Source organism: Nycticebus coucang, chromosome 10 (genome assembly GCF_027406575.1).
Source record: "Nycticebus coucang isolate mNycCou1 chromosome 10, mNycCou1.pri, whole genome shotgun sequence".
NCBI classification, from domain to species: Eukaryota; Metazoa; Chordata; class Mammalia; order Primates; family Lorisidae; genus Nycticebus; species Nycticebus coucang.
This window is the reverse complement of record NC_069789.1, coordinates 126,705,699-126,726,182: the sequence shown is the minus strand read 5'-3', so window position 1 is coordinate 126,726,182 and position 20,484 is coordinate 126,705,699. Positions and strand designations below refer to the sequence as shown.

The 20,484-nt window shown below is 56.0% G+C and overlaps 1 protein-coding gene across 3 annotated transcripts; it reads left to right on the top strand.

Annotated features, from left to right (window-relative positions):
- Window positions 1-20,398, top strand: KMT2B (lysine methyltransferase 2B). Of its 3 annotated transcripts, none has more exons than XM_053605799.1 (37): window positions 1-373; window positions 1,488-1,560; window positions 1,806-3,811; window positions 4,022-4,135; window positions 4,242-4,392; window positions 4,664-4,949; window positions 5,127-5,182; window positions 5,425-5,703; window positions 5,997-6,091; window positions 6,373-6,471; window positions 6,611-6,724; window positions 6,872-7,018; window positions 7,124-7,219; window positions 7,624-7,741; window positions 8,272-8,385; window positions 8,576-8,760; window positions 8,836-8,925; window positions 9,006-9,110; window positions 9,235-9,308; window positions 9,898-10,013; window positions 10,111-10,202; window positions 10,283-10,420; window positions 11,099-11,257; window positions 11,495-11,615; window positions 11,693-11,771; window positions 11,866-12,026; window positions 13,142-13,369; window positions 13,451-14,744; window positions 14,823-14,912; window positions 14,991-15,100; window positions 18,307-18,444; window positions 18,528-18,602; window positions 18,694-18,871; window positions 19,173-19,280; window positions 19,397-19,480; window positions 19,599-19,728; window positions 19,812-20,398. In XM_053605799.1, exons 1-37 carry the CDS (start codon window positions 5-7, stop codon window positions 20,085-20,087), a joined length of 8,148 nt encoding a protein of 2,715 aa, XP_053461774.1. In that variant the 5' UTR covers window positions 1-4; the 3' UTR covers window positions 20,088-20,398. The 3 variants fall into 3 exon arrangements, with proteins under 3 accessions (XP_053461774.1, XP_053461773.1, XP_053461775.1); XM_053605798.1 differs by having other exon boundaries at window positions 5,997-6,127; XM_053605800.1 differs by lacking the exon at window positions 1,488-1,560 and having other exon boundaries at window positions 254-373; window positions 5,997-6,127.
- The last annotated feature ends 86 nt before the right edge of the window (window positions 20,399-20,484 follow it).

Below are 20,484 nucleotides of genomic sequence, written 5' to 3'. Positions count from 1 at the left end.
CAAGATGGCGGCGGCGGCGGGCGGCGGCAGTTGCCCCGGGCCTGGCTCCGCGCGGGGCCGCTTCCCGGGCCGGCCGCGGGGCTCCGGCGGGGGCGGGGGCCGCGGCGGACGGGGCAGCGGGGCCGAAAGAGTGCGGGTAGCTCTGCGGCGCGGCGGCGGCGCGGCGGGGCCGGGCGGAGCCGAGCCCGGGGAAGACACGGCCCTGCGCTGTTTGCTGGGGCTCCGCCGGGGCCTGCACCGGCTCCGCCGCCTGTGTGCCGGCCCGCGCGTTCAGCGAGGCCGGGGCCGGGGCCGGGGCCGGGGCTGGGGCTGGGGCCCTAGCCGGGGCTGCGTGCCGGAGGAGGAGAGCAGTGACGGAGAATCCGACGATGAGGTGAGGCGGTCGGAGGCGTCCCCAGCGCCGGGCGGGGCGGAGGCCGGGGTCTTCCAGGGTTCTGGGTTACCCGGCGGGACGGCTGGGAAAGTGGAGTCCCCAGGGCTCCTGCGGGGAGAAGGAAGCCTAGTAGTAGGCGAGGAAGGAGGCAGGTTGCATGGAGCTTTCCCTGGAAAGGGCCTCTGAAAGTAGGTAGAGAAGCCCGCTGCAGCTAGTTGGCTCTTGGGCCCGAGGCAGGTCCTGCTGAAGTGTCCTGGGCTGATCCTTTTCTGTAGTTGGCGAAGCTAGAGCTGTAGAGGTTCGGGTGAGGAGGCAGTGTGGACTGCATGCCCAGCCAGGAGTGGTTGACAGCAGCGTGGCTTTAGTGGACCGAGACTAGAGCTGTCTAAGCTCTTACCTGTAGGCTGCCCTGCTGGGCCTGAAACCTCCCCGGTTTCACCAGTGCCCCAATTCCTCTTCTCTTCTAAGGTGGAGTGGTGGAGGGCTTTCTCCTGAGGCATTCCTCCTGAAGAGGAATGGAATGAAAGCTGTGACTGGGCATTCGGACAGGTCTGGTCTGAGTTCAGCTCAGACTAGGATTTATCCCCCAGCTTTTCCAGAGAAAGGCAGAAAGGTGTGGGTTATGTTACTTACAAGTTAATAGCAACCTGAGGGCTCAGAGTGGATCCCCATTTGATAGGCCATTTGATCCCCTCCCCCCACCCCTCAGCTTGGGTGCCCCTAATCCCATCTTTATTCAAGAAGAAACTATGCTAAAGGAGATAAATGGAGGTCCCACTTTTTTTTTTTTTGAGTTGAACTCTGAAAGAATCTGAGTATAAGGCCTACTATCTTCACTGAAGAGAACCTGTTGTGTTCTCTTCTGGGCTAACGGACCACTGATGGCTGTGCTGAGTGGTCTGGCACTGGGTTTGGGATACTTTGTGCCTCCATCCCCAGAGAGAGACCCTGTTTTCTACTCCTCTTTGACCTTTGCGTCTAATTCTTTTGCGAGTAGGTAAGGGTATGTTAAGGGGGAATCTGGGGATATTCCTCAGTATCTGAGTCACAGGTGGAACTAGGGTTTTGGCACTGACTGCTGTTTCTCCCCTCCACTCCTGGTCCCCTAAATTAGGAGTTTCAGGGTTTTCATTCAGATGAAGATGTGGCCCCCAGTTCCCTGCGCTCTGCGCTCCGATCCCAGCGAGGTGAGTGTTGGGGGAACTCTACCTCTATAGCTTTACAGAGGAATTGTTATTCTTGCCCTTTGTGTTGGCTCTTCCCCATTGGACTAGTCTCCATCAGTTACTGAGCGTGTTCTGTGTTCAGAGTCCAAGCTAGGCTGGGCAGTGGGGGAATCAGATGAGGAAGACTTAGTTCCGTCCTCCTAGAGTGCCTTCCTCAGTCTTCAGGGCCAGCTTGACCCATCTTCCCACACCTATTCTCCTTTTAGGTCGAGCCCCCCGAGGTCGGGGCCGCAAGCATAAGACGACCCCCCTTCCTCCTCCTCGCCTAGCAGATGTGGCTTCTACCCCCCCAAAGACCCCTGCCCGGAAACGGGGTGAGGAGGGCACAGAACGAATGGTGCAGGCACTGACTGAACTTCTCCGGCGGGCCCAGGCACCCCCAGCCTCCCGGAGCTGGGCATGTGAGCCCTCCACCCCACGGCGGTCTCGGGGACGGCCCCCAGGACGGCCAGCAGGCCCCTGCAGGAAGAAGCAACAAGCAGTAGTGGTGGCAGAAGCAGCTGTGACAATCCCCAAACCAGAGCCCCCACCTCCTGTGGTTCCAGTAAAACACCGAACTGGCAGCTGGAAGTGCAAGGAGGGGCCAGGCCCAGGACCTGGGACCGCCAAGCGTGGAGGACATTCAGGGCGAGGAGGCCGTGGAGGCAGGGGCCGAGGCCGAGGTGGGCTCCCCCTGGTGAACAAAGTTGTTTTAAAGGCCAAAAAAGCAAAGATGGAACAATTGTCCTTGGGACTTGAATCAGGTCAGGGTCAAGGTCAACATGAGGAAAGTTGGCAGGATGCCCCCCAAAGAAGAGTTGGATCTGGACAGGGAGGGAGCCCCTGCTGGAAGAAGCAGGAGAAGCTGGAGGAGGAGGGAGAGGAAAAGAAAGAAAAAGAAGATGACGACAACAAAGAGGAGAGAGAAGAAAAAGAAGAGAGAGGTATAGCTGAGGAAGAGATGATACTCCCCAAGGAAAAGGAAGAGGCAAAGCTACCATCACCGCCTCAGACTTCTCCAGCCCCTTCACCTCCACCCCTTCCATCTCCCTCAACATCTCCTATACCACCACTTTGTCCACCACCCCCAGTGTCTCCCCCACCATCCCCTCCACCACCTCCTGCCCTTGAGGAGCAGGAAGAATCCCCTCCTGTGGTCCCAACTACATGCTCCAGGAAGAGAGGCCGACCTCCCTTGACTCCCAGCCAGCGGGCAGAAAGAGAAGCTGCTCGGGCTGGGCCAGAGGGCACTTCTCCTCCCACTCCAACCCCCAGCACCACCGCAGGAGGCCCTCCAGAAGACAGTCCCACCATGGCTCCCAAAAGTGCCACCTTCTTGAAGAATATTCGACAGTTTATTATGCCTGTGGTGAGTGCCCGCTCCTCCCGTATCATCAAGACCCCCCGGCGATTTATGGACGAAGATCCCCCCAAACCCCTCAAAGTGGAGGTCTCACCTGTTTTGCGACCTCCCATAACCACCTCCCCACTTGCTTCCCCGGAACCAGCACCAGCCCCCTCTCCACCACGTGCCCCAACCCCCCCATCTACCCCAGTCCCACTCCCTGAGAAAAGACGGTCTATCCTAAGGGAACCCACGTTTCGCTGGACCTCACTGACCCGGGAACTGCCCCCTCCTCCCCCTGCTCCTCCACCAGTCCCATCCCCACCCCCTGCCCCTGCCACTCCCTCCCGGAGACCCCTGCTCCTTCGGGCCCCTCAGTTTACCCCAAGCGAAGCCCACCTGAAGATCTACGAATCGGTGCTTACTCCTCCTCCTCTTGGGGCTCCTGAAGCCCCTGAGCCAGAGCCTCCTCCCGCCGATGACTCTCCAGCTGAGCCTGAGCTGCGGGCAGTAGGCCGCACCAACCACCTCAGCCTGCCTCTGTTTGCCCCTGTGGTCGCCACTCCTGTTAAGGCTGAGGTGCCCCCTCCTGGGGCTCCAGCTCTGAGCAATGGGCAGCCGCCTCAGGCTCAGCCACAGCAACCCCTGCAAGCCTTGCAAACCCAGCTGCTGCCCCAAGCATTGCCACCACAGCAGCCACAGTTACAGCTGCAGCCACCATCATCACCGCAGCAGATGCCACCACTGGAAAAAGCCCGGATTGCAGGCCTGGGTTCATTACCATTGTCTGGGGTAGAGGAGAAAATGTTCAGCCTCCTCAAGAGAGCCAAAGTACAGCTGTTCAAAATTGACCAGCAGCAGCAGCAGAAGGTGGCATCTTCAATGCCAGTGAGTGTACTGCTCCACCCAGTCTCTCCAGCCTCAATTCTCTGCAGCTCATTTATCTCCTGCCTCCCTAGATACTTTCCAGCATTGCAGAGAACCCTCAGGGCCAGTCTTCCCTTATCTCCCACCTTCCCATGTTCCTTCCATGTGCTATTCCCCTGTCCTCATCTTTCTTCACTTTCTAGCCCCTGACCCTGTTTATTCCCCTACCAGCCGAGCCCAGGGAAGCGAATGGAGGAGGTCATTGGGACTGTCAAGCAGATCTCAGACAGAGGTTCTGTAAGGTCTGAAGATGAATCAATTGAAGCTAAGAGAGAGAGACCCCCGGTATGCGATGGGAGGAGGCCCCTGTGAAGAAGGCTGGCTGGAGGCTTAGGGTCCAGGAGCACAAGGCACAGCTCTCCATACGTATTCCTGGTTTCTCCTCCCCCAGGGCCCTGAGTCCCCTGTGCAAGGCCCCCGCATCAAACACGTCTGCCGTCATGCTGCTGTGGCCCTGGGTCAGGCCCGGGCCATGGTGCCTGAAGATGTCCCCCGTCTCAGTGCCCTCCCTCTCCGGGATCGGCAGGATCTTGCCACAGAGGGTAGGGGGGTGCTGTGCTGTGGGGAGACTTGACAGTTGTGTCAGGTTTGGGGGTGAGCAAGTGGACAAGAAGCTGGGAGAGAAGGAGCTGAGTCAGGTGCTTAGGGGTAGGCAAGGGGATTGGAGTACTAGGTCTTAGGCAAAGCGAGTTGATTGAAGGGCGCTTGAAATCTATACTGTGGAAAAGTAAGAGCCAAAAGGGGATTGAGTGGGAGAAATACAGGAGAGTGCTTGGCGGCTTTGTAGACCCATTTTCTCCTTTCTGTCTGCAGGAATAGACACATCATCAGCATCTGAGACGGAGAGTGTCCCATCACAGTCCCAGCGGGTAAAGGTGGAGTCAGCAGGGCCTGGAGGAGACTCAGAGCCTACAGGGTCTGGAGGGGCCCTGGCCCATACACCCCGGCGCTCCCTGCCCTCCCACCATGGCAAGAAGATGCGGATGGCTCGGTGTGGACACTGTCGGGGCTGCCTCCGTGTGCAGGACTGTGGGTCCTGTGTCAACTGTCTGGATAAGCCCAAGTTTGGGGGCCCCAATACCAAGAAGCAGTGCTGTGTGTGAGTAGCCAGGGCATTGCCTCCATTCTCCCCTCATAGTTGCCAGTCACCAGGCCTCCTGCCCAGCTCCTCTTCTGCCCAGCCAGAGCAGTGGGATGGGCATCCTTGTGGAGAGCTTCCTCTCTTCCCCTAGACCACCAGTCCCCTACCCTGGTGACGTGCTGCTCCCCTCCCCAGATACCGGAAATGTGACAAGATAGAGGCTCGGAAGATGGAACGCCTGGCCAAAAAAGGTAACGGGGCTCACAGGGTGTTTTTTCATTAAACGTTATTTAGATTTTTGTGTGTAAGAAACCATGTTTCCTTGCTCTCCTCCCTTGTTTTTGTAGTTCGCCACCTTTGTCTGTCTTTTCTGTCGTGTGCTTTTCTATCACCCGCATTCATTCTTTCCTGCCCCACTTTCTGGCTTTTCTCCATCCTGATGCCCCATGTCCCTGACTGAGCTCAAATCCTATTAAGTCCCCTGTTCCCGCAGGCCGGACGATAGTGAAGACGCTGTTGCCCTGGGATTCCGATGAATCTCCTGAGGCCTCCCCTGGTCCTCCAGGCCCACGCCGGGGGGCGGGAGCTGGGGGAGCCCGGGAGGAGGTGGTGGCCCCCCCAGGGTCCGAGGAGCAGGACTCCCTCCTACTGCAGCGCAAGTCAGCCCGGCGCTGCGTCAAACAGCGACCCTCCTATGATATCTTCGAGGATTCAGATGACTCAGATCCCGGGGGTCCCCCTGCTCCCCGTCGTCGGACCCCCCGAGAAAATGGTGCGAACCACTTCATGCAATTTGTCCTGTTTCCTGCATGAAAGGGACAAGGTTCCCAGGGACAGGGCTCTATCAGACTGATAGAGAAGGTGACTAAGGGTTGAGGAAGAGGCAGTTTTAGGTGGACATGCAGAAGTGGTGTGTGAGGTTCTCAGCACAGTGAGGTGGAAGAGTCATCTTAGTGGGTCTTGGTTAAAGAACCCTTGGAAACCTTGGGAACCCTGGCATTGTAGAAGAGGAGTTAAAATGGGGTGTGGAAGGACAGGACCTCACTGTTTACGTATCCTGCCTAGAGCTACCAGCGCCAGAGCCTGAGGAGCAGAGCCGGCCCCGCAAACCCACCCTGCAGCCTGTATTGCAGCTCAAGGCCCGAAGGCGCCTGGACAAGGTCAGCATGGCCCACTTCGAGAACCTCAAACCCTGTGTAAGGCATGGTTCCTGCCTTCCAGGAGCTACCTGGCAAGTCAGAGTGCCAGGCGTACCTGAGTGCAGTGGTGTGTGTGTGTGTCAGTGTCAGAGAACAGGTCTAGAGGGAGGAGGCCTTGTGTGTCTGGAGAGCAAATCAGGATCTGGGTGAAAGGCAGGGTCTGGCAGGCTGGGGGAAGGGCAGTGAGGAGAGGAGTCTAGGTGGGGCTGGCAGCCTCTAACCACACCACCATCCCTCCCTAGGATGCTTTGGCCCCTGGTCCCTTTGCTTCTTTTCCCAATGGCTGGACTGGAAAACAGAAATCCCCTGATGGTGTGCACCGAGTCCGTGTGGATTTCAAGGTGTGATACTGAGTGGGGTGGGTGTCAGGCCTGTGGTTGGAAGAAACTTGTTGACTGTGCAGAGAAGCTAGGGCTTTACGGATGGATCTGACTTGTGTTCCTGGCTGCTCTTTGATCTTGCATCCTCTCTTTCCCCCAGGAGGATTGTGACCTAGAGAACGTGTGGCTGATGGGTGGTCTGAGCGTGCTCACTTCCGTGCCAGGAGGGCCACCAATGGTGTGCTTGCTGTGTGCCAGCAAAGGACTGCATGAGGTTGGATCTCTGCCTTTTTTTCCACAGACCCCCAAGTCTTTGTTGGCCCTTAACTGCCTGATGTCTTAGGCCCTCTCAGCTGGGTCTCATCTCCTGGCCTTCTGGCCTCACGCTGTGCCCATCACTCTCTCCCACACCCATCCTCAGCTGGTGTTTTGCCAAGTCTGCTGCGACCCTTTCCACCCATTCTGCCTGGAAGAAGCTGAGCGGCCCCTACCCCAGCATCATGACACCTGGTGCTGCCGCCGCTGCAAATTCTGCCATGTTTGTGGACGGAAAGGCCGAGGATCCAAGGTTTGGAACCAGGGGCCAGCTGGGGGGTGCGGGGGGGTGATGGCAAGGAGGGGGTGTCCCTGTACCAGGTTTTGCTATCACTGTCTTTTCTCCCATGTCCAACAGCATCTTCTGGAGTGTGAGCGCTGTCGCCATGCTTACCACCCGGCCTGCCTCGGACCCAGCTACCCAACTCGGGCCACACGCAGACGGCGCCACTGGGTGAGAGATGAGGCCTGGGCCTCTTGCTTTGGTGCTAATGACTAGCACCACCACCCCCAGACTCGCTGTAGGCTGAGCTCTCAGGAGGCCAAGGAGGGTTGGGGATCCTTTTGAGAATTTTATAAATAACATTTTCTCTTTAGAAACTTCACATAAACAATATTATATGCAGAATCTGTACATAATGGTTTCAGGAGCCCATGGATTCTGTGTTCCGGGCTCAATTTCCTGCCCCAACCTGCAGTCCAGCCCTGCCCCACTCTTCATCTTCCTCCTCCTTCCTCCTCTCTCCAGCATGTCTCCTCTCTTCCTCATCTGTCCTGCATACCCTTACACCCCCTCGCCCTTTGCCCCCTCACATTGCTCAGTGTCTGACTTTCCCTTAACATGGACCTGCTCCTTAGATCTGTTCAGCCTGTGTACGCTGTAAGAGCTGTGGGGCAACTCCAGGCAAGAACTGGGACGTCGAGTGGTCTGGAGATTACAGCCTCTGCCCCAGGTGCACCCAACTCTATGAGAAAGGTGGGGACCTGGCAGGGGGCTGGACCCTGGGGGCCAGAGGGGAGTGGGCCAGGCTCCTAGGCAGGCAGTTAAAACAGATACTCAGCGTGTGGCTTTCCACTTTCTAGCCACAAAACTTTTTCTTCAGTTCAGGGTTCTCTTCCACAGGAGTCCATCCAGTAGATAAAACAGGGCCACAGAACCCCTCTGAGGGAAATGGGAGTAGATGGCCTGGGACTCCACCACCTTGGTCTCTGGATACCTTCTGGAACCTCAAATCTCTCACTGAGCAGTTTGAAAATTTGGGCTCTCCTCATTTATTTGGTCAGCCTGCTTAACAAAGTCTGGTGCTGTATGAGGTGCTGAGGAGGCAGAGTTAGGAAAGAGGCTTCTTTTTTAACCTTTCCTTTGGGAATTGTAGAGACCCAAGATGAGGGCAGAATAGAGGCAGGTTGTGGAGCAGTCCCGGCTGGTTGGCCCCTGAACAAGGACTCTGAGGGGTGGATGGTGACCCCAGCCCCTCTGACTCTTTCTCTTCCCTTTCTCTCTAGGAAACTACTGTCCAATCTGCACGCGCTGCTATGAAGACAATGACTACGAGAGCAAGATGATGCAGTGCGCGCAGTGTGACCACTGGGTACACGCCAAGTGTGAGGGGCTCTCGGGTGAGCAGGCCCAGGGCCTGGGTGCAGCCTCAGCTCTGTGAAGATCCCTGCCCCCATCACACGCCTGTAGAGGGCAGGTGGCCTTTCTAGCTGTGAAACTTTTTCTTCAGTTTTCTTGGTGGCCTGGGGGCTATGGAGAACCCTCACATCCTCCCATCCATCTTCTCTTTTTCTGCCTTGGCTGTTCTAGATGAAGACTATGAGATCCTCTCAGGACTTCCAGACTCGGTGCTGTACACGTGTGGACCATGTGCTGGGGCAACACAGCCCCGGTGGCGAGAGGCCCTGAGTGGGGCCCTACAGGGGGGCCTGCGCCAGGTGCTCCAGGGCCTGCTGAACTCCAAGGTGGCAGGCCCACTGCTGCTGTGCACCCAGGTCTGGAGAGTCCAGGTGGCAGGATAGGGTGGGGTCAGGCCCAGCACCAGCCCTGCTAACTTCCCCCCTTTGCAGTGTGGGCAGGATGGGAAGCAGCTGCACCCAGGACCCTGTGGTCTGCAAACTGTGAGTCAGCGCTTTGAGGAAGGCCACTACAAGTCTGTGGTACGTGGGACACAGAGGTAACAGGTGGATGCCAGGAGAAGAGAGCTGGGTTGTCAGACCCTTACAAACCCCCTTTACAGCACAGCTTCATGGAGGACATGGTGGCCATCCTGACAAGGCACTCAGAAGAAGGAGAGACCCCAGAGCACCGGGCTGGAGGCCAGATGAAGGGGCTCCTACTGAAGGTGAGCTCTTTAAGGGATACCTGAGGGCAGTGGGTGGGGCATGGGGAGTGAGACCTTTAGACATGGCTCCTGCTGACTCTCCTGGGGAAGCCAGTTCTTCTCATCCTGTTAACTCACTCCCCAGCTGCTAGAATCTGCGTTCGGCTGGTTCGACGCCCATGATCCCAAGTACTGGCGACGGAGTACCCGGCTGCCGAAGTGAGCAACTCTGGGTAGCGGGAGGGGCATCAGGGAGTAAGCCCAAAGGCAAGGGCACGTGGGAATCCAGGGGTCAAGTTAGGCTGAGAATAGATGAGAGCAGAGTCAGGGTCTGGAGCTAGAGAGGAGGTAGTGGAATCAGCATGAGATTCTCCTGTGGTTCTAGACTAGCAAAGCATTGCTCCTACTGTATTATGCAAGGCAATGCTGGAAACAGCAGTGAGCAAGTAAGATTGGACTCTGCTAAAAGAGCTCATTTTGGGGAGCTGGGTAAACTTGCTCAGGACCATAATGAGGAACCCCAGGAGGCTGTGGGAGCCCAGAGGGGGCACCTGGAGGAGCATGGGGATTGTGGAAGGCTTCCTAGGAGAGGACACCTAAGCTGAGATTAGGAGGAAGGGTATTCCAGGCATGAGGAACAGCATTTTTATATGTCAAAGGTGGCACAAGGGGGTCTGGCTTTTTGGGGAAACTGAGAGAACTTGCACATGGGGAGAGCTATAATGGCAGGTATAAGCTGGCATTGTGGGCAGGCCCCAGTCCAGCTGCCTTTGTTAGACGTGTCAGATGCTGACCTGCCTGTCCACAGCGGAGTCCTTCCCAATGCCGTGTTGCCCCCATCCCTGGACCACGTCTATGCTCAATGGAGACAGCAGGAACCAGAGACCCCAGAATCAGGGCAGCCTCCAGGGGATGTGTCAGCAGGTACCGGGAAGTGGGGGCTGGAAGACAGGGCCCCTAAGTTGGCAGACCAGGCTCCAGATCTTGATTCTTAGACCTCTCCTCCCTCATCCTTTTCCAGCTTTCCAGGGCAAGGATCCAGCTGCTTTTTCACACCTGGAGGACCCCCGTCAGTGTGCACTCTGTCTCAAATATGGGGATGCGGACTCCAAGGTGAGGGCTGCTGTGTAAAGCCCTAGATTTGAGGCCTGGGCCCTAGGGCCCCCCATCATGGTCACTCCTTTTGCCACCAGGAGGCAGGGCGGCTCCTGTACATTGGGCAGAATGAGTGGACACACGTCAATTGTGCCATTTGGTCAGCTGAAGTGTTTGAAGAAAACGACGGCTCCCTCAAGAACGTGCATGCTGCTGTGGCCCGAGGGAGGCAGATGGTGAGGGCCTAGACCTGGAAAGGCGGCCTCAGGTCTCATGTGGAGTGCTTGTCCAGTGGGGGCAACTCTTAGTTTGCATTTCCTCCCTGGGCATGTCCTTTCATCATTGATCCTGGGTACCTTTTTTAGTTGTCCTAACTCTTGTGCTGATAGTGGCTTTTTTAAAATTTGTGCCCTCTGGCCATGATCTGGGCCTGATGCATGGGAAACTAAAAGAAGATCTCTTTAATTGACACATACTGGATGCTTTCTATACAGTGTGGTATTTAGCTCTTTTATTTTGTTCTGGTGGAGTGAGGTGTTCCCTGAGCTAATTAGAATTCCCATAGTCACCAGGGTGGGACCTAGTCTAGGTACTGGAGAATGCCTCAAGCTCTCTGTCAGGAGTTGGGATGATAGTGGTAACTACTGGCTGTAAGTACAGTAGTAGAGGTCCCGAAGTAGGATTGTGTGAGAAAGGTGGTAAGCGAACATTAGCTGCTCTCTCTCTCCCTACTCTCTGCTTCAAAAAATCTGAAAGACTGTGTGTGTGTACCTGGCCATGGGTGCCGTTGGGGAAGAGGTCGTGTTTGGTGAGGGCTTTTGCTGTGTGAGATTCTGGGCCAGACAGAGACATAAGCAGGCTCTCAGAGACAGTAGTGCTCAGTGTCACACACGCCCCCCCCCCCCCCCCCACAGCGCTGTGAGCTCTGTCTGAAGCCTGGAGCCACCGTAGGCTGCTGCCTTTCCTCCTGCCTCAGCAACTTCCACTTCATGTGTGCCCGGGCCAGCTACTGCATCTTCCAGGATGACAAGAAAGTTTTCTGCCAGAAACACACGGACCTCCTAGATGGCAAGGTGGGACAGAACCGTGGAGAGATAGTCCCCATTGTTCTCTGTTCCCCTTCCACTTAGGGGACCCCCATCAACACTGAGCCCTGGTTCCTGCTTCTTCTCAGTGTCTTCTTGTATGTTCTCCCAGAGCCCTTTAGGCCAAGCTCCTGACTGTTTAGACCTTGCCCACACAGCCTTTCCCTGGTATCCCCTTCTCACCCCCTCCAATCCAGCAACCCCCATTTGCCACCCACCTCCCAGGAGATCGTGACCCCCGACGGTTTTGATGTTCTCCGCCGAGTCTATGTGGACTTTGAGGGCATCAACTTCAAGCGCAAATTCTTGACGGGGCTTGAACCTGATGCCATCAATGTGCTCATTGGTAAGCCACTCGTTTTCTGCCCTCATCCTCCTGACCTTCCCCAGCCTGCCTCTGCTGACCTCTCCTTTTCACCACAGGCTCCATCCGAATTGACTCCCTGGGTACTCTGTCTGATCTCTCAGACTGCGAGGGACGGCTATTCCCCATTGGCTACCAGTGAGCGGTCCAGGGGGACCCCAGTAGGGTTGGGGGACTTGAGGGACAGATCCCATTTCCCAAATTGTCTTAACCTGCTTGTCTCACCTGCCAGGTGTTCCCGTCTGTACTGGAGCACGGTAGATGCTCGGAGGCGCTGCTGGTATCGGTGCCGAATTCTGGAGTATCGACCCTGGGGGCCTCGGGAAGAGCCTGTGCACTTGGAGGCAGCAGAGGAGAACCAGACCATTGTGCACAGCCCTGCCCCTTCCTCAGGTAAGGCCTACCTCGTTTTCCTTCCTGAGTGCTGTCCTCCCTAAGTCTTATTGGTCACCCACTGATGCCCGTGTCCCTTTCCCCTCAAGAAAACCTAGCGTGCTTACAATTCTTTCATCCACTGTAATAACAGATAATTCACTGGCTATGCACTGTGTGCCGGGGGTATGCTCAGCAATTCACAGGAAGTGCGGTGGGGAGAGCACTGTGTTGCCTGCTTGAGGTGGGTGGTGACCTGGGGACAACTGAGGAGAGCAGAGTTTACCACTCCCTGACTTGGAGTCCATGCTCATGTAATGCTCCCAGCCTCTGATGAAGTAAAGACTCCTCCACAGTGCACTTTGAAGGGGGACAGTTGCTGTCCACGGTAACTGAGTAGCAGAACTGGGATTTGAGTCTGGATTCATTCAGTTCTCAAGCTTGCACCCTTGCAGACATGCTACAGTGAGGAATGGAGCTGAGAGCTGGGTGGCAAAGAGCAAAGAATGGAGAGATTAGCAGAGAGGGAGAGGTCACTGTCGGCAGAACAGGAGGCGGAAGAGATTTGGATTATGTTTGTGGATAAGGGATTTATTCCAGGTTGGAGCATGATAAGAAGTGGAGAAGGGAGGCTGGTGCACCTACCCTGGTTGGAAACAAGGGCATCTTGGGAGGAGGAGGCTGAAGTCAGCTACCAAAGGTTGGGTATAGCCAGTTCTGGAGAGCCCCAAGCACCAGGACAAAATGGATGCTTTGATGTGGTGGGGATGCACGGAGCAGGTGGGAGAGTGGTGGGACTGGCCATCCTAGAGAGAGAGCATTGTCATGGCATGTGGGGGCCTGAAGCAGAGAGAGAACAGTAGAGAGCCAGGAAGTGGGAAGATGGCAAAGCACAGGTGAGAAGAGGTCTTGAAGGGACCCTGACCCAGGTGTGTGTGTGTAGGTTTTATAGATGGCAGAGGTAGGGTTTGGAGCCTGAAAGGTAACTGGAAACCAGTGCATGTTGTGACTGGGTCAAGGTCAGGGCCTGGGAAGGCACAGTTGACTTAAAAGAAGGGAGAACACGTGATGAGAGACTTTGATGGAAAGCCTCTGTCACCCCTGCTACCTCTGATGCAGCTTTCTTGCCTCTCTAGACCCCCTAGATCATGAGGACCCCCTACCAGATTCAGATGCCCTTATCCCTGGAGCTCCTGAGCACCATTCTCCTGTTCAGAACCTGGACCCCCAGCTTCGGCCAGATTCTAGCAGTGCCCTTCCTCCAGCCCCTCGCTCCTTCTCAGGGGCTCGAATCAAAGTGCCCAACTACTCGCCATCCCGGAGGCCCTTGGGTGGTGTCTCCTTTGGCCCCCTCCCCTCCCCTGGTGAGCACCTGGGAGTGCCTGAGGAGGGCGGGGCAGGGGTAGTTGGAGCTGCTGGGCTGACACCAACCCTTCCCTTCACAGGAAGTCCATCTTCTCTGACCCACCATATCCCTACAGTGGGAGACACGGACTTCCCAGCTCCGCCCAGACGCTCTCGTCGTCCCAGCCCCCTGGCCCACAGGCTGCCACTATCACGGCGGACCTCCCCTCCTCTCCGAACTTCCCCTCAGCTCAGGGTGCCCCCTCCTACCTCAGTCGTTACAGCCCTAACACCTACCTCAGGGGAGCTGGCTCCCTCTGGCCCGGCTCCATCTCCACCACCCCCTGAAGACCTGGGCCCAGACTTTGAGGACATGGAGGTGGTATCAGGACTAAGTGCTGCTGACCTGGACTTTGCAGCCAGCCTGCTGGAGACTGAGCCCTTCCAGGAAGAGATTGTGGCTGCTGGGGCAGTGGGAAGCAGCCATGGGGTCCCAGGGGACAGCTCAGAGGAGGAGGCTAGCCCCACCACCCGCTATATCCACTTCCCTGTGACTGTGGTGTCTGGCCCTGCTCTGGCCCCTGGGGCCCTCCCTGGGGCCCCCCGCATCGAACAGCTGGATGGAGTGGATGACGGCACAGACAGCGAAGCTGAGGCAGCCCAGCAACCTCGGGGCCAGGGGACTCCTCCTTCAGGGCCAGGAGTAGGCCGAGCTGGGGTCCTCGGGGTTGCAGGGGACAGAGCCAAACCTCCTGAGGACCTGCCTTCAGAAATTGTGGATTTTGTGTTGAAGAACCTAGGGGGGCCTGGGGAGGGAGGTGCTGGTCCCAGAGAGGAGTCACTCCCCCCAACACCTCCCCTGGCTAATGGCAGCCAGCCCCCCCAGGGTCTGCCCCCTAGCCCAGCTGACTCCACCCGCACATTTGCTTGGCTCCCTGGGGCCCCAGGGGTCCGGGTGTTGAGCCTGGGCCCCACCCCTGAGCCCCCCAAACCTGCTGCTTCCAAAATCATCCTTGTCAACAAGCTAGGGCAAGTCTTTGTGAAGATGGCTGGGGAGGGTGAACCTGTCCCACCCCCAGTAAGGCAACCACCTCTGGCCCCTACCATTCCCCCGACAGGCCCCACTTCCTGGACTCTGCCCCCAGGACCCCTGCTTGGTGTGTTGCCAGTGGTAGGGGTAGTCCGCCCTGCCCCGCCCCCACAACCCCCTCCACTGACGCTGGTTTTGAGCAGTGGACCTGCCAGCCCACCCCGCCAGGCCATCCGTGTCAAGAGGGTGTCAACTTACTCTGGCCGGTCCCCGCCAGCACCTCCCCCAAACAAAACCCCACGGCTAGATGAAGATGGAGAGTCACTGGAGGATACCCAACAAGTTCCAGGGCTCGGGAACAGCGGGTAAGCACAGTGCTGACACAGGCAAGGGAGGGGGTGGCTGAAAGGAGGGAGCTCAACCTCATGGTTCCTCCCCACCAGATTTAGCCGAGTGAGGATGAAAACGCCAACAGTGCGTGGAGTTCTCGAACTGGATCACCCTGGGGAGCCCACTGAGGAGGAAAGCCCTAGGTGAGAGGCCAGGCCCCTCTCCTTGGAGGCTCTGGGACCCCTGTCTTTTTCTCCCTCCTGACAGGTGTTTCCTCACAGGCCCCTTCAGGAACGGTCCCCTCTGCTGCCACTTCCAGAAGGTGGTCCCGCTCAGACCCTGGATGGTCCCCCAGACCTGCTGCTCGAGTCTCAGTGGCACCACTATTCAGGTAGGGACCAGCCTTTTCCTCTCACTGCCCTTTCTCTGTGCTTGGCTAGGCTAGGTGACTGACAGACACAGAATCAATCCACTTCAAAAAAGAGTGCATGGCCAAGGCTAGACGTTAGAGTTACAGAGAGACTGGGCCTGCCAGGGTCAGGAGGCTGAGTACCTGGTAAAGCCAAAGATGAAGTTCTGAGATGGTCCAGAGAAGAGGGAGCCCACCTAGGATCCAGATGAGAGGAGGAACAATGGGAAGAAAGTGAGAAGGGAGTGATGTCCCAGAGTCCAGGAGGAGGGAGTACTCTGTAGTCCCAGCTGCCACAGATGGTGCCAGGGTGGGGAGGATGTTATGTCAGAGTCCAGAATTGAAGACGGTGTGTTAAGGAAGCCAAAACAACCCCAGGCACCTCACCAAAAAGTTCAGCTAAGCATCAGGGGGAGGAGGTGGGGCAGCAGGTTAGAGATGTTTGGCGTGAGGGCTGAGATAGCGGAGCCAGAATGAGGGGGAAGGTGGTTATGGGTGAGAAAGGAGGTAGGAGCAAGCATGTTGGCTGGAGAACAGGTGACCCTGAAGACAGAGGGAAGGAGGTGAGGTGGGTGTCTGTCTATGCAGAGACCTTAATACACAGGGTGGGGGCACTTGGAGTAGTTTCAGCTGGTGGACTCAATGGAGCTGGAAATGAAGTTCCCTGTTGGTCACTGAGGGCAGTGGGAGAGTGAGCAGGCTTTGGCCAGGTAGGTTAGTAGTCGTGTAGCCTGAGGTTCAGAATCTGTTGTGACCTGTCCTGTCTAGATTTTTGAATTTTCTCATTACATAGAGTATAGCAGCTGGTTCTGGAAATGCAATGAGGTGAACTGAGACTGCTTAACTGAGAGGCTGCTTTGGGGGTCAGAGATGGCATCCAGATACGCCAGTGACCATGACAGACAAGTTGCTGACCTCGGGGACCATACCACATTTTAGCAGGGAGAAACAGACATGTGTGTTAACAAGCCACTGCAGGTTGGTCGCGGTGGCTCACACCTGTAATCCCAGCACTCTGGGAGGTTGAGGCAGGCAGATCACCTGAGCTCAGGAGTTTGAGAACAGCCTGAATAAGAGTGAGAACCCGTCTCTACTAAAAACAGAAAAACTAGCCAGGCATTTTGGTGAGTGCCTATAGTCCTATCTACTTGGGAAGCTGAGGCAGGAGGATCGTGTGAGCCCAGGAGTTTGAGATTGCTGTGAGCGATGAAGACACCCCAGCACTCTACCCAGGGCAACAGAGTGACGCTTTGTTAAAAGAAAAAGAGCGCACTGCAGATTGGCATGAGTTCTGGGCAGGGCCCTGTACTCAGGCCTGTCATGTTCAGAATGAGGTGAGGATGAAAAGATAGGTAAGAGAAGAGGCAAAGAAGTTGTTGGAGGTAAACTCTGGGGCACTGGGGCCTGAATGGAGGTGATGTCAGTCACCCTGCAAGAGTCCAGTTTAGAGTCTCAGTGGGGAGAGTGTGGTAGGTGACCCAGAGAAGTGATGTGGGAAGCGTGTGGCCATGGGAGCCCCACCTCTCCTAAAGCATGTTCCACTCAGACTTTTGTGCCCCTCCCCCACCAGACACTGGTCAGTCCTCAACCACATCCCAGTTCAGCCGGCAGCAGTATTCGGTGCAGCCCATCCCTTCCTCTTTGAACCACTTTCTTCCCTGGCTTCCAGGACTCCACATTCTTCTCTCACCTCTCTGGTCATACCACCCCGTTGTCCCAGCCTATCAATTTTGATGTGTCCCAGGACCCCAGCCTTGACTTCACTAGCTGCACTCCCGGACACTGTTGTGGGCTCTAAATTCCACGTGTATTCTGACAGTCTCCACGTTGCTCTCTGCAGCCCAGACCTGGTCCCTGAACTCCAAGCTCCTACAGCCTACTGCCTGCTCAAATCTCCACCAGCATATTACAGGGGGAGATTTTCTAAGAGTCATCTCAAAGTCAGCATGTCCCAAACTGAGCCCTCTGCCTTCACCCCAAACTCATTCTTCCCTTCCCCTCAAATCTCAGTCACTGGCAGTTTAATCCTTCCACTTATTCAGCCTCACATCTCAGAGTTGTGTTTGTCCACCCTGCTTTTTCTCACACCTGCATACGCTACATCAGCAGCTCCTGTCTGCTATGTTGTTAAAATGTATTACCCCCTGGGCAGCGCCTGTGGCTCAGTGAGTAAGGCACCAGCCCCATATACTGAGGGTGTTGGGTTCAAACCCAGCCCTGGCCAAACCGCAACAAAAAAATAGCCGGGTGTTGTTGTGGGTGCCTGTAGTCCCAGCTATTTGGGAGGCTGAGGCACAAGAATCGCCTAAGCCCAGGAGTGGGAGGTTGCTGAGAGCTGTGATGTCAGGGCACTCTACTGAGGGTGACAAAGTGAGACTCTGTCTCAAGAAAAAAAAAAAAGTATTAACCCCTGAGGAATCCTTTAAATAGCTCATGCTGTACAGTGTACTTGGCTCTGTGTATATAAGCCTGTATAATGCTCGTAATCATTTTTTTTTTTTTTTTTTTGAGGCAGCATGTCACTAGTGCCCAGAATACAGTGCTATGGCATCAGCCTAGCTCGTAGCAACCTCAATCTTCTGGGTTCAAGCGATCCTCCTGCCTCAGCCTCCTGAGTATCTGGGAGTACAGGCACCTGCCACAACACCTGGCTAGTTTTTCTATTCTTAGTAGAGAATGGGATCTCGCTCTTGCTCAGGCTTCTCTCAAATTCCTAAGTTCAAGCAATCTTCCTGCCTCAGCCCCTCTGAGTGCTAGAATTACAGGCGTGAGCCACCACGTCCAACCTATATTTATAATACTTAACAGAAATTTGCTGTATATAAAAAATTCATGTACAAAGCATGATTTTTTCAGTATTTTTCATTTTGTATGAGAGAGTAATGATGGGTAGATGGGCATTTACAGTAGACTAGGTCTGTGCGCACCGTAGGTGTGTCCTGCAGAGCTAAAATAGTCTAATCTCCCATGGAGTGCTCTCCCACCAAGAAGCCCTGCAGAAAAGGAACTGCCAGGCACCTGTTGTTCCAGGAAATTTAGCCTCCCTGGGCAATTGGAGCAGGAGGGCCATGAGATCCCAGTGCCTTTGTGGGGAGGGAGAGTGGTGTCTTATCAGGGCAGTGGGGAGTGAGGGGCTTTTGAGTCCAAGAAAGGTGATCCTCATTTATTCTACCTGCTCCTTGGGACAGGTGAAGCTTCAAGCTCTGAGGAAGAGCCTCCATCCCCAGAGGACAAAGAGAACCAGGCCCCGAAACGGACTGGCCCACATCTGCGCTTCGAGATCAGCAGTGAGGATGGGTTCAGCGTGGAGGCAGAGAGCTTGGAGGGTGAGCTGGAAGGAGCAGTGGCAGGAGGGAAAGTGTCCATAAAACAACATCCTGACTCTGCTCTGGCCTTGCCCTCTCTCCAGGGGCATGGAGAACTCTGATTGAGAAGGTGCAGGAGGCCCGAGGGCATGCCCGGCTCAGGCACCTTTCCTTTAGTGGTAAGTCCATGGGGGTACTGGGGGGCAGGGATGACTCCTAAAGGACAAGATAGGCCCTTATGACTGGCATATCCTCATCTTGTCTCCTCAGGAATGAGTGGGGCAAGGCTCCTGGGTATCCACCACGATGCTGTCATCTTCCTAGCAGAGCAGCTACCTGGGGCCCAGCGCTGCCAGCACTATAAGTTTCGCTACCACCAGCAGGGAGAGGGCCAGGAGGAACCACCCCTGAATCCCCATGGGGCTGCTCGTGCTGAGGTCTATCTCCGGTGAGAGGTCTGGGGTGTAGTGCCTGGGTCAGGAGAGCCCCATGGGAGGTCTTGAGGGTGGGAATTAAGTCTCAACGAATTGGAAACTGAGGCCTGGGAAGGAAACAGTAGGCCACTCTGAGAGTTATTTCTAGAGGTCACACCAGAAGAACAAACCCCACCCACTTCCCCTTTGGCTGTGTCTTCCATAGTGTATTCCTCCTACCCTACCGGCAGCAAGTCTTGATCAAAGAATGAGTAGGCATCATCCCCTTGAAGGAATGGCAATGAACTTCCCTCCCTTCCTCCCTCCCACCTGCAGGAAGTGCACCTTTGACATGTTCAACTTCCTGGCCTCCCAGCACCGGGTGCTCCCTGAGGGGGCCACCTGTGATGAGGAAGAAGATGAGGTACAGCTGAGGTCAACCAGGTATGGGGCAAGCTGGGGTGTGGGGGTGGTCTGGAAGAGTCCTAAAGAGGGTGACCAGGATTGAGAAGGGTCATTCCTAGGGTACTAGCTTATGTGATACTGCTGTCTCTCACCAGACGTGCCACCAGCCTGGAGCTGCCCATGGCCATGCGTTTTCGTCACCTCAAGAAGACATCCAAAGAGGCTGTTGGTGTCTACAGGTTAGAGGGGTTGGGGGGGAGGATGCCCCTTGGGTGGATGGAGAGGTGCACTGGTGGAGGCTGCCTGGTTTCTGTCCCCATGTCCCTTGAGTTCGCCTTTATTCATCTTACCCTACAGATCTGCCATCCACGGCCGAGGCCTGTTCTGTAAGCGCAACATCGATGCCGGTGAGATGGTCATCGAGTACTCTGGTATCGTTATTCGGTCTGTGCTGACTGACAAGCGGGAGAAATTCTACGATGGGAAGGTGCTCACAATGGAAATGAGGTGGGTGAAGTGGGGCCAGGTATGGGGACAGAGCACCTGATTCCTACCACCCTACCCCTGCAGGGCATCGGGTGCTACATGTTTCGCATGGATGACTTTGACGTGGTGGATGCCACAATGCATGGCAACGCGGCCCGCTTTATCAACCACTCATGTGAGCCCAACTGCTTCTCTCGTGTTATCCATGTGGAGGGCCAGAAACACATTGTCATCTTTGCCCTACGCCGCATCCTGCGTGGTGAGGAGCTCACCTATGACTACAAGTTCCCCATTGAGGATGCCAGCAACAAGCTGCCCTGCAACTGTGGCGCCAAGCGCTGCCGCCGGTTCCTTAACTGAGGCCGTGGCCACCCACCACGACCCCGCACACCTTCTGCTGCCATCTTGCCCCAGCCTGGGGATTCCCTAATCCTTCCCAGAGCATCTCACCCCTACCTTCATGTTCAGGGTGGATGTGGGCATGCAGGTGGCAAGGGCCCTGCCTCTGTCCCTCTAGCCCACCCAGCAATTGCCCCCTTCCTGCCCTGGGGGCCCAGGATGTAGATATTGTACAAAGGTTTCTAAATCCCTTCTTTTCTATGCACTTTTTTATTTAAGAGGGTGGGGTCCCAGGTGGGAGCCCCCCACAATAAAGTCTGTCAATGTTTGGAGAGGTTGTCTTTCCATTTGTAGGGTGCTAGGGGGCAAGGAGGAACTCCTGCTTCTCTATACCCCACACCCATCCTGAGCCAAGGAA